Source organism: Mobula hypostoma, chromosome 4 (assembly GCF_963921235.1).
Source record: "Mobula hypostoma chromosome 4, sMobHyp1.1, whole genome shotgun sequence".
NCBI classification, from domain to species: domain Eukaryota; kingdom Metazoa; phylum Chordata; class Chondrichthyes; order Myliobatiformes; family Myliobatidae; genus Mobula; species Mobula hypostoma.
The window spans coordinates 55,435,512-55,448,696 of NC_086100.1; the positions used below are offsets into that span (position 1 = coordinate 55,435,512).

The following is a 13,185-nucleotide window of genomic DNA, read 5'->3' on the forward strand; positions in this document are numbered from 1 at the left end:
TGCTATCTACAACTTGAAGTTGTTTTAATTTTCCTTGAAGGTCTGCTAATTTTTGTGCATTGATTTTTTTCATGTGAGTGGTAATGGAAATAATTTTCCCTCTCAGTACAGCTTTCAATGTATCCCATAAGATCACTGGTGATGTTTCTCCCGTGTCATTAAGGTCTAGATATTCTTTGATTTCTCCCCTTAATCTCTCCATTACTTTTGGGTTATTGAGTATATGTGAGTTTAGCCTCCATAGTGTTTTCCTCATTTTCCTTTCCAGGATTAGAGACATAGAAACTGGGCTGTGATCTGACAGATCAATTGTTGCAATATTACAGTTTTTTATCCTGAGTCTATCTGTATTAAAGATAAAGAAATAGTCTATCCTTGAATAGGCTGAATGAGGGAAAGAGTAATGTGTATAATCTTTACTAATGGGGTGTAATTCCCTCCACACATCTATAATTTCCAACTCCTCCATCAATAAATTCATTTTCCGAGTCAGAGGTTTATTCTGAGTAACTATTCTTGAAGAATCTAATACAGGATTTAATCTGATATTAAAATTCCCTCCACAAATTACTACCCCTTGAGAACTGACCATTAGGTTAAAAATGTGTCTATAAAATGACCATTCACATCCTGGAGGAGCATAAACATTCAGCAATGTTATTTCTGTACCTTCTATTCTTCCTGTAATTTTTACAAACTGTCCTTCTTTGTCTTTAGTCTCTGAAATATGTTCATAATTAAGAGTACTTGATATTAAAGTAGCTACCCCTCTTTTGTGACTCAATTTATATGATGAATAAAATACATGCTTAAAGCCCATTCTTTTTAATTTTCCATGTTCAGATTGGCTCATGTGTTTCCTGGAGGAAAGCTATTTGTGCCCTCTCTTTTTTCAATTTAGACATAATCTTATTTCTTTTAATTGAATTCAAAACCCCATTATCATTATAGGAAATTATTTTTACCAATTCAGTTTGCATTTTTCTCTAGTAGAAAAAAAACACTCTCCTTTTCTAACCAAACAGTAAGCAATCCCTTCTCAACAGTAAACCAAGACATATAACCACACCCTAGACATTTTTGAACATATAACATTTGAAAATTTTTCCTGACTTCCCACAGTGAGGCCTGAGCACCGACCCGCCTCAGTTCAGAGGGATAACCTCTATCTTCACCCTGTGTTAGAGGGCCCTCAGCAGTTTGAATAATCATAGAGAATTTTCTCCTATTTATGTCTCGACCATATTGCTATCATTCAAGTTATTCCATCTAGTTTATTTTCAGTTACCAATTTTCATTTTACCTTTAAGTCCGATTTACTCTTTTCAGTCATTTCTCTTAATTAATCTGTATTCTCTGTACATTCGCATCTGAATATTTGCAGCTTTTCCTTGTAGTTTGACACTCTGGTTCGTGTGGAGCGTCTTCGCCCCACTAACTGCCAGGACTTCTGCCAAATCCTCTCCAGTAGCGACTCCGGTTGGGTGATAACTTTGATAGGTAGTCCCCGGTCCGCCAGGTCCAACATTGCCTCCTCCACCGTAGCGTAAGTTTTTGTCCCTTTATCATAAAAGACTCTCAGCTGAGCTGGATACAGGGTCTGGAATCTGATGTTGTTTTCCTTCAGGACCCTCCGTGTTTCCGTATATTCCTTCCGTCTGGCAAGAATCCCCGGTGCGTAGTCGTGGTCTAAACTGATTTTAAAGTTGTTCAACATGAAACCTTTCTTTTGCCATGCCCGTTTGAGCACCTCTTCCTTCGTTCTGTAACTGAAAATATCTGACCAGAATCGATCTGGTCTGGGCGCCTGCCGGAGGCTGTGGTGCCAACGCGCGGTGAGCCCTTTCTATCTGTAGGTCTTTTGCGGCCGGTATATCAAGGTTCTGTCTAAGCAGCTTCTTCACGAAGGGAATCATCAATCCGGGTTTACCTTCAGTTCCTTCGGGAACTCCGTAAATCCTCACATTTTCCCTTCTTGAGTGGCCTTCTTCATCTATTAGTTTCCACTGGAGCTGGTCTTACAGCTTCAGCATTTCTGCTATCACTTCCTCAGCGTTTTGTAGCTTCTCTTCAACTCCAACAATCCTCGCTTCGGCTTCATCTATCCACGAGTTAGTTTTTACTATTTCTCCTTTAATATCTTCCAGCTGTTTGCTGTTATCTTGTCGGAACTCGCGTATCTCTCCGAGAATCAAAGACAGAGTCACCGATTCCCCCTCATTATCTCCGTCCTGGCTTGCTGTGGGGGAGCTAGGCCTGTCGCCTTGCCGCGTCTCTTTGTGTTTATCAGCCTTTGGAGCGGACTTTTTAATCTTGTTCTTAGACATCATCCTTGCCCCTTTTATTAATATAGTTATGCAATATTAAGTATTTGTCTAAATTCGACTTTGGGGCAGTTTACCTTTTTTGTCGAGAGACCTTTTCCTTACGCTGCCATTCCCTTGATGACCCCCTTTCAATTTTATTTGTATCTTCTGTGTAGGTAGGTCACTAAATCCGCACTCCTGTACTAAATACTTTGATTTATGAAGGTCATTGTGCCATAAGCTTTCTTTACAGCCCTATCTACCTGTGATGCTATTTTCAAGGAATTATGGACCTATATTTCCAGATCGCTTTGTTCTACCACACTTCTCAGTGCCTTGCTACTCACCATGCAAGTCGTACCTTGGTCTGTCCTCCCAAAATGCAACAGCTCACACTTGTCTGCGTTAAATTCCACATGCCTTTTTTCCGGCTAATCCAGGTCCTTCTGCAAGCTTTGATAGTTGGTTTCTCTGTCTACTAATCCTCCAATCTTGGTGTCATTCATAAATCTGCTTATCCAGTTTACCACATTATCATCTAGATTGCTGATGTAGATGACAAACAACAAAGGACCCAGCACCGATCCCTGCCGCACACCACAAGTAAAAGTCAGAGGCAACCATCTACTATCACTCTCTGGCTTTTCCTGTGAAGTCAATGTCTAATCCAATTTACTACCTCATCTTGAATGCCAAGTGACTGAAACTTCTTGACCAACTTCCCATGTGAGACCTTGTCAAATGCATTGCCAAAGTCCACGTAGACAGCATCCACTATCTTGCCGCCTTCAACTTTCCTGGTATCTTCCTTGAAAAACTCTACAAGATTGATTAGACACGACCTACCACACAAAGCCATGCTGACTATTCCAAATCAGTCCCTGTCTATCCAAATCCTCATATATCCAGTCTTAGAATACCTTCTAATAACATTCGCATTACTGATGTCAGGCTCACTGGCTTACGATTTCCTGGCTTGTTCCTACAGCCTTTTTTAAAACAAAAGAACAACATTTCCGACCCTGCAGTTCTCTGACTTTTCACCCGTGGTGAAGGATAATTTAAATGCCTCGACAAAAGCCCCTGCAACTCGCCTGCCGCAGGGTACGAGGGAACACCTTATTAGGCCCTGAGGATTTATCCATCCTAATTTTCCTCAAGACATCAAACACCCCTTCCTCTGTCATCTGTATACAGTCCATGGCCCCTTTGCTGTTTTGCCTCGCTTCTATAAACAGTCCATCTCCCAAGTAAATACCCTTACAAAAAGAATCCATTTAAGATCTTCACCTGTCACATTGGGCTCCAAGCATAGGTGACCACACTAATCTTCTTGAGGACCTATTTTGTCCCTTGCTAAGCTGTTTCTTAATATATCTGTAGAAGCCCTTGCGATTTTCTTTCACCTTGTCTGCTAAAGCAACTCAAAATTTCCTTGTGTTCTCTTGCATTTCTTATACTTGTGTACCTCATTTGCTCTTTCCTGACTATTCCTGTATGCCCTCCTTTTTCTTAAACCAGGGCCTCAATAACAAAGGTTCTTTGAACCTGTTATCCTACTCTTTTATTCTGAACAGGAACATACAAACTCTATATTCTCAAAATTCCACGTTTGAAGGCCTCCCTCTTACTAAGTACAGCCTTGCTAGAAAACAACCTGCCCCGATCTTGCGAGCTCCTTTCTGATGCCATCAAAATTGGCCTTTCTCCAGTTTAGAATCTCAACCCGAGAACCAGTCCTATCTTTCTCCATAATTTTGAAATTAATCGTATTATGATTACTCGATGCAAAGTGTTCCCCTACACAAACATCTCCCATCTGCGTTGTGTCATTCCCTACTAGGAGATCTAGTATCACATTGTAGTTTCTAATATCTGTGTACTGATTACGGAAACTTTACTGAGCACATTTGACAAGCATTATCCCATCTACTCTTACAGTATGGAGTCTCGTCAATATGTGAAAAGTTTAAAATCACCTACTATCACAAGCTTATGTTTCTTGCAATGTTCTGTGATTACTGTACAAATTTGCTTCTCTGAATCCAATGGACCATTGAGTGGTCTATAATATAATCCCATTAATGCAGTCATCCCTTTCTTATTGCTCAGTTTCAACCTCTTCCGCAGTAGAAGAGCTCTCCAGTCTATCCTTTTTGCATTCTGGTGTGACATTTTACTTGACTGGTAATGCCACCCTGCCATCCCTTCCCCTTTTGATCCCTCCCTGTCACATTTAAAGCAATGGAATCCTGGAATATTGAGCTGCTATTCCTGCCCCTCCTGCAACTAAATTTCAGTAATTGCTACAATATCATAATTGTTGGAAGGAGATAGCTTGTATTTTGAGCCTGTGTCCTCTGGTCCTAGACTCCGATTACTGGAAACATCCTCTCAATGTCGACTATTCAAGCCTTTCAATATTTGGAAGCTCTCAATAAGATTCCCTCCTCGTCCTTCTAAACTCCAAAGAGTACAAGCTGAGAGCTACCAAATCTTCTTTATAAATTAACCTTTTTATCCCTGGGATCATTCTAATAAACTACCTCTGGACTTTCCAATTTCAGCACATCCTTCCTTGGATGTGGGCCCAAATAGTTGCTGACCCTCTCCACCATTAAATCCCAATGAGTATTGGCTTATGATCCTCTGGTTTCCTCCTCCTGAAGCTCCTTGATCTTGCTGGCATTGAGAGGTTATTGTAGTGGCATTACTCAATTTGATTTTCAATCTCCATGCTACATTGCTGATTCATCACGACCTTTGATTCGCCCTACAACAGTGGTGTCATCAGCAAACTCAAATATGGCATTGGAGCTGTGCTTAGCCTCATAGTCGTAAGTATTTTTAACCAATTTCCCCCAGGATCAATAAAGTATGACTATGACTATAAAATGAGTAGAGCAGGGGGGCTAAGTATATCTGTACTGATGGAGATTGTGGAGGGGATGTTGTCGCCAATCTGAACTGACTGGGGTTTGTAAGTGAGGAAATTGAGGATCCAGTTGCCCAAGGAGTTATCGAACCAAGGTCTTGAAGCTTATTGGTTAGTTCTGAGGGGATTATGGTATTGAATACCAAGCTATAGTCGATAAGGGGCATCCCAATATTTGGTGTCCACGTGTTCCAGAGTTGAGTGAAGAGCATTTGCTGTGGATCTGTTGTGCTGGGAGGCAAATTGAAGTGAATCCAAATCACTTTCCAGGCCGGAGTTGATGTGTTTCATCACCAACCTCTCAGTAGACTTCATCACAGTGGGTGTGAGCTACTGGTTGATAGTCATTGAGGCAGGCTACCATGTTCTTCTTAGGCACCGGTATAACTGAAGTCTGCTGGAAACAGGTGGGCTCTTCAGATTGCTGAAGTGAGAGGTTAAAGATTGGTGAACACACCAGCTGGCTAATCAGCACAGATCTTTAGTACTCGGCCAGGTACCCCACCTATGCAGCGGGTTCACCCACCTGAAGGCTACTCTGCCGTCAGCCTCACTCTGAAATTAGAGTCATTAGGAAGTCTGGGAGTTTTTGAATGTTTTTCTTTGTTTTGATGGTCAAGACAAGCACAAAAGGCATTGAGCTCATCTGGGAATTGAGCCTTCTTGTCACCTGCATTGTTTGGTTTCACTTTTGTAAGTGGTAATTGTATTCAAGCAATGCCACAGCTGTCTAGCATCCCTCAGTGACTCAAGTTTGCAGAATTGTCACTTTGCATGTGAGATGGCTTTCTGGAGATCATACCTGGACTTCTTGTATCCACTGATCTGGCCATCAGCGGGTTGTATATCTCACGGTTCATCCAGGGCTTCTAGTTGAGGAAGAATCAATGATTTTGTGGTGACACACTCATCCACGACTGCTTTAATGAGGTCTATAACAACCATAGTGTATTCATTCAGATAATTTGAGTCAACACTGTAGGCAATACTGTAGCCACTCTTGCGACCACTTTTGTTGTTGTTACTTCTGGAGCCTTGCTCATTAGCATCTCTTTGTATGCATTTGAAAGAAGGACAGCCAAGTGATCAGATTTCTTGAAATGTGGTTTAGGCACGGAACGGTAGACTTTCTTGATCGTAGTATTGTAGTAGTCTAGTGTGCTGCAGGTTATATGCTGATGTTCATTAGGCAAAGATTTCTTCAAACAAGCCTGATTGAAGTCTCTGACTATAATTTGAGATGATTTGGGGTGGACAAAAATCTTGTTTGGTGCTGGCAGCGTTCTCTATCTTGAGTGCCTGGTTAACGTTGGTTTTTAGCAATATATATACTGCGGTCAGAATCACAAAAGAGAACTCTTGGTAAATAGAGCAGTCAGCTCTTAGTTGTTGGATGTTCTAGTTTGGGGAAATAAGGGTGCAACAAAACCAAGACTGCTGCATCTGAGTACCACAGTTTATCATGAAACACAGAACCCCTCCACGCACCCTTTGGCTTCTCTAAATCAGCAGTTCAGTCCATCCTGTGTATCGAGAAGCCCTCTGGTCTGATCACCAAATCCAGCATGTTCAGAGTGAGCCTGGTCTCCGTGAAACACAATGCAGCAATTCCTCAGTTCCCTTTGATACAGCTATTTTGTCTTCAGTCTTGTTCTCTAGCGACTACATTTGCTAACAAGATGCTGGAAAGAGGAACTTTCATTGCTGGGCATTTCAGCCTGGCGTGGAGTCTTCCCCTCGCTCTCTTCTGGCTATGGTGATGTACCTTCAGGTGCTTAAAGGTGCTGTTCTTATGAAATGTAGGAAGCTAGGAAGACCTCTGTATCTCTGATTTCACCTGTGAGACGTGCATCCAGCTGCAGCTTTTAACACTCCGCATTAAGGACTTGGAACTGGATGAACTCCAGATCATTCAGGAGGCTGAGAGGGTGGTAGACAAGGACATATAGAGAGATAGTTACACCCAAGATTCAGGACACAGGAAAATGGGTGATGGTCAAGAGGGTGAAAAAGGTTTAACAGCTAGTGCAGAGTACTCCTGTCACCATCCCCTTCAACAACTGGTATACCACTTTGAACATAGAATAGTACAGCGCAGTACAGGCCCTTTGGCCCACAATGTTGCGCCAACCCTCAAACCCTGCCTCCCATATAAGGATACTGTTCTGGGGATAAACTAGCAGAGGAAAATCAGTGGTCTTCCTCTGTGACTCAGAAGGAAAGAGGGGGAGAAGAGGTAAGTTGTGATAGGGGATTTGTTAGTTGGGGAACTTGCCTCTTCTCCCCCTCTTTAACTTGTGGCTAAGGAGTTGGTGTCAGAAGGAGGGCATCAGATTTTTGGATCATTGGGCTATCTTCCAGGGAAGGTGAGACTTGCACAGAAGACACTGCACCTAAACTAGAGGGGGACTAATATCTTAGTGGGGTGGTTTGAAAGTACAGGGTTTGGGGGAGTGTGTTAAACTAGAGCTGCAGGGGGATTGGAACCATACTGCCAGAACAGATAGTGAAGTGGTTGTGGAGACATTCAGTAATCAAAAGGTTGAGCATGGTTGGTCTAATAATCTGCATTGAGTGTATTGCAATGCAAGATGTGTAGAGCCAAAAGAGAGAAGGGGGAGATCTTAAATGGATTTTTGCATCTGTATTTACTAGGGAGATGGATGCTGTCTATACAAGTGAGGCAAATCGACAGTGAGGTCAAGGATTGTATACAGATTACAGAGAAGGTGGTGTTTACTGCCTTGAGGCAAATTAGGATGGGTTAATCCCCAGGGTCTGACAGTGTTTCCTTGGACCTTCTGGGAGGCAAGCACAGAAATCAAGAGTGCCCCTAGCACATATATTTAAATCATCCCTAGCAAGAGGTGTGGTACCAGAGGACTGGAGGATAAATAATGTTGTTCTGCTGTTTAAGAAAGGCTCTAAGAATAAGAAATTATAGACTGGTGAGCATGATATCAGTAGTGGGGAAAATAATTAGGTGGTATCCTCAGGGAGATAACTGCAGATGCTGGAAATCCAAGCAGCATGCACACTGCAGGCAAATGGCATCTATGGATTTGGGCCAAGACCCTTCATCAGGACTAGGGGAAAATGAGTTGAGTAAGAAAGTGGCGAGAGGAGAGGGAAAAAAATGAGGTGATTAGGTGAAATGTGGGGAGGAGTGAAGTAAAGAGCTGGGGGGTTGAAGGAAATAAATGGCTGAAGAAGGGGGACTCTGATAGAGGACAGAAGGCTATGGAAGAAAGAAAAGGGGGAGGAGCACCAGGCGGGGATGAGGTGGGGGGGGGCATTACGTAAGTTTGAGAAATTAATGTTTATGTAATCAGGTTGGAGGCTTTCCAGATGGAAAATGAGGTGTTGCTGTCCAACCTGAGTGTAGCCTCATTGCGACAGTAGAGGTGGCCATGGACTGACATGTCCAGTATGAGTATTTTTGAGTATTTGGAGAGACAGTCTGAATAGGGATAGTCACGTGGTTTTGTGTGTGGTATGTTGTCTAACCACCAGAGTTTTTCAAAGAAGTTAGGAAAGGGGAAGACAAGGCAGTGGATGTTTTCTACATGGACTTCAGCAAGGCATTTGACAAGATCTGGCATGGCAGGTTGGTCAAGAAGGTTCAGTTGCTTGATGTTCAAGATGAGGTAGTAAATTGGTTTAAATATTGGTTATAACAGCTGGCAGTGGGATCTAGACTAACTGGAAAAGTGGGTTGAAAAATGACAGATGGAAGTTAATGGAAACAAGTGTGAGGTGGTGCATTTTGGGAGGACCAACCAGGGTCAGACTTGCACAGTGAGCACTGGGGCACTGAGGAGTGTGGTAGAAGAAAGGGATCTGGGAATACAGGTCCATAATTTGTTGAAAGTGGCATCACATGTAATAGGATCGTAAAGACTGCTTCTGGCATATTGGCCTTCATAAATCAATGTATTGAGTGCAGGAAATGGGATGTTATGTTGAAGTTATATAAGATGTTGGTGAGGCCTAATTTGGAGTATTGTGTGCAGTTTTGATCACCTAGCTACAGGAAAGATGTAAACAAGGCTGAAAGAGCACTGAGAAAATTTACAAGGATGTTGCTGGGACTGGAGAATGTGAGTTATATGGAAAGATTGAATAGGTTTGGACTCTATTTCCTAAAATGTTGAAAATTGAGAGGAGAATTGATAGAGGTATTCAAAATTGAGGGGTATAGATAAGGTAAATGCGAGCAGGCGTTTTCCTCTAAGATTTGGTGAGACTACATCTAGAGGTCTTGGGTTAAGGGTGAAAGGTGAAATGTTTAAAGGCCACAAGTGGTGGGTGCAATTTTGATTTTGGCGCTCGAGCGATTTGTATATGGATGGGAGTGGTATGGAGGGCTATGTTCCAGGTGCGGGTTGATGGGACTAGGCATTTTAAATAGTTCGGCACAGACTAGAAGGGCCAAGTGGCCTTTTTCTGTGCTGTAATTTTCTATGACTCAAAGATCTTAATATCACTAGTTCTTTTCAGATGGTTCAAATATACGTTGCTGAAAGGGGAAATTGCAAGCTGCAGGTTGCAGTAAGTGTATTTCAGAAGTATATTTAGAAACTTTGTAAGCAGCCTGCAACATGCCATGGGTCACCAGCACCATCTTGAAATGAATAACTTTAATTACTTGGCCCATTTTCAACACTATCCAATTTCTTCAACGGATTCCCTGCTTCCAACCCTACCCGCAGAGAGGCGCCCCCCCCCCATGGCTCTTTGTATCATTCACAAGCTTAACCATAAAGCCATTAATTCCTTCATCCACACACAGTCTCAACACTGACCTATACAGAACACCATTTGTCACCAGCGGCCAACTGGAAAAGGCCAACTTAATTCCCACTGTTAACCTATTGCCAGTCAGCCAATCTTCTATCCGTGCTGTACCTTTCCTGTAATACTGTGGTCTCCTAACTTATTCAATAGCCTCATGTGGAGCACCTTTTCAAAGGCCTTCTGAAATTCCAAGTAAACAATATCACTGACTCTCCTTTGTCTATCTTGCTCAAAGGATTCTTCCTCAATGAATCCCCTCTGGAAATCATACTGACTTCAGCCTATTTTTGTGTGCTTCCAGTAATCCAAAAAATCATCCCTTAAAATCTTACCATCCACTGAAATCAGGTTAACTGACGAGAATCAGGTTAACTGATGAGAATTTCCTGTTTTTTGCTTTCCTCTCTTGGAGTAAAGTGACATTTATGATTTATCCAGTGCTCTGGAACTATTTCTGGATCTACTGATTCTTGAAAGGCTATCTCTTTCAGAACCATGGTCTGTAGGTGACTTGCCACTTTCAGACCTTTCAGCTTTCCAAACACCTTAGAAGAGGTGATTACAGTCACTGCTGCCCAAATCTTATATATTTCTGGCATGCTGCTGGTGACTTCCACAGCGAATATTGGCAGAAGATACTTTTTCAGGTTCTTTGTTCATCATTACTACTTCTCAGAAGTGAATAGATCAATTTCTAAGTTGGTGTTTTTGAAATGTAAAAGTTGTAATGGATTCAAACTTGACTAAGATCTTCACTTTTTTACAGCTGGAACAAGTTAATTTGTCTGCTGCACAAACTCTCAGAGCAGCTTTTATAAAGGTAAGCTTAATAATTAAAAATTAAAATGGTAATTTATATTTTAACCTGCATCTTGTCTAGCTGTTTAGCTTGTGTTCAACTTCAGAAATTTGAAGAATAGTGTGGTAGTGAAAATACTTCTGTCCAAATCTTGAGCAATACACAGTAATAGAGGAACTTAAGTCAGACAGCATCTGTGGAGGGAAATGAACAACTAACAGTTCCGGATGAGACTTCATCAGGACTGGAAAGGAAGGGAGCAGTAGCCAGATTAAGATGGGGGAGGGGATGGAGTAAATGCTGGCAGTTGATAAGTGAAACCAGGTCAGGTGATCTGTGGATGGGTGGGGGGGTGGAATGAGGTAAGAAATTGAGAGATCATAGATGGAAGATCTAAAGGGCTGAAGATGGCAGAATCTGATAGGAGAGGACAGAAGACCATGGAAGGAGGAAAATATGATAATCTCTTTTCAAAATTGCTCTAATATTCTTTATTCCATACTAATGATGATGATTGAATTGAGGGCAATTGTTTTTAAGGGTTGATCAGTTAGTTTGCGTATACCACAGGGCCAGATTGACATTCTATTGTCATTCATTTTGCTTCAATGGAACCCCTTGTGCTCTGTCCCATAATGATATTTTCAGTTTCTAACCTTAACTGGTCTTTTGTCTCTCCTGCAAATGATCTGATTTTGGTTTTTCTAAGCTTTGGATTGTTTTTAAGGCACAATATATTTAGTTATTCCCTGCACTATCAAAGTTCTCATTTACATTGAGAATGGAATATCGCAATATTTTATGATTTGATTATTTAAGCACCCATGGTTAGGTCTTCAGCTGTAGGCTTCTCAAATTGTCTTGCTGCTTGTGGGGAAGTTTTCATTTTTTTTTGAGGAAATCTCGGCATTGCATTCTGTAGTTTAGGAATGCCATGCCTTGTACCACATGGTACATAATGTTACTAAAGTGATAACGTAATATCCTGTTAAGAAAAATAATTAATTTCCAACTCTGTCACAATCTCTTACCTCCTAAATGAAATAGAATTTGTACATCTCATCCTACATACTAGATATGGCTATCACATTCTCTATTGACATTAAACTGTAATCAAAGGACAAAAGTGGAAAGATTCAGTTTTGTATTACTGTTGACTCAAAACATTGAAAATCAAGTAGATTTAAGTGTCTGCTCTATAGATTAGAATGTGAATTTCGCATCTTTGGATCTTGCCAAGGTTGGGTTATTTTGTTCCTCAAGCATTTGAGGCTCATAATTGCTTTTATGTGAAGATAATTGAAATTAAAAAACTTGATACTCCTGTGGAACCTTGTGCTTAATTCTCTATTTGCCTATAGGAAACTGGCTCCCTTTTGGGAAAAGACTGTTCCAACCCCTTCAGGAATCTTGGATCCCTAGTGTAGACATCTTTCTTTATCATTTTTCACAGTGTCACAGATGGACAATGTTCAATAATTATTTGCATTTGTAGAGTTTGCATAAAAGGTCTGGCAGGGCTGTCCTGGGAATACTGTGTAAAAGTTTCAGCCTAAGAAATAATGCACTTGTAATATAGAAGCAGGTCGATAAATTTAATTATTGGAATTCTTACTATAAGGAGAGAATAAACAGCTTAGACCCATACAGTTTTGGAAAATGTAAGTGATCAGTTTGAAATTTACCAGATTCTTACAGGCTCTGACAAAGTAGCTTCGTCTTTTAATCAGAATCTCAAACGGAGTCAGCCCTTCAGGACAGATGAGATATCTCTTCACTCAGTGTAGTGAATCTTAGAATTTACCACCTAAAGAGTGCTGTGGGTGGTTAAGGTCAATCATTGAGAGTACTCAGAAGTAGAGATCAATAGGTATCTAAATATAAAGAATATTTTACAGATACAGCATTGGTACAGGACAATGGTGGTGCTAATAATTTGAGATTTGTTCATTTTTGGCTACTAATAGTGTTTAAAGATCAACTATGATCTTATTGGAAAAGCAAAACTGGCTCAAGCAGGTGAATGACCAATTCTTGTTTCTGTTTATTTTCCCAACCTTTTGTGTTAAGTATCAAAGATCTATGGTTGAATTTATAGGAAACCATGGCTAGAATTCTATATACAGTTTGGTTTCCTAAACTAAATAACATTTTTTGAGATGTTGCTGGGAAGTTTACTATGTTTCCAAGCATAGAGAGGCAGTTCGATGATGAGCGAGCCAGCAGTGTAGACCTGCATTCTCTGAATGACATGGCTATATTTTTTGAAAAATGGCCATGAATAGGCAGATGCTAAAAAAAATTGTCTTTGCAGGTTAGTGCAGACTCTGCAATCAAGGTTTCAGGGT

At 41.0% G+C, this 13,185-nt stretch overlaps 1 protein-coding gene across 4 annotated transcripts in view; it reads left to right on the plus strand.

Moving 5' to 3' along the window:
* Window positions 1–13,185, plus strand: part of pdcd10a (programmed cell death 10a) — a 48,627-nt gene that overhangs the window by 17,020 nt on the left and 18,422 nt on the right. For all 4 annotated transcript variants that reach the window (XM_063045828.1, XM_063045830.1, XM_063045827.1 and 1 more), the window contains exon 3: window positions 10,805–10,858. In XM_063045828.1, coding sequence (XP_062901898.1) covers window positions 10,805–10,858 — 54 coding nt within the window. The remainder of the gene's footprint in view (window positions 1–10,804; window positions 10,859–13,185) is intronic.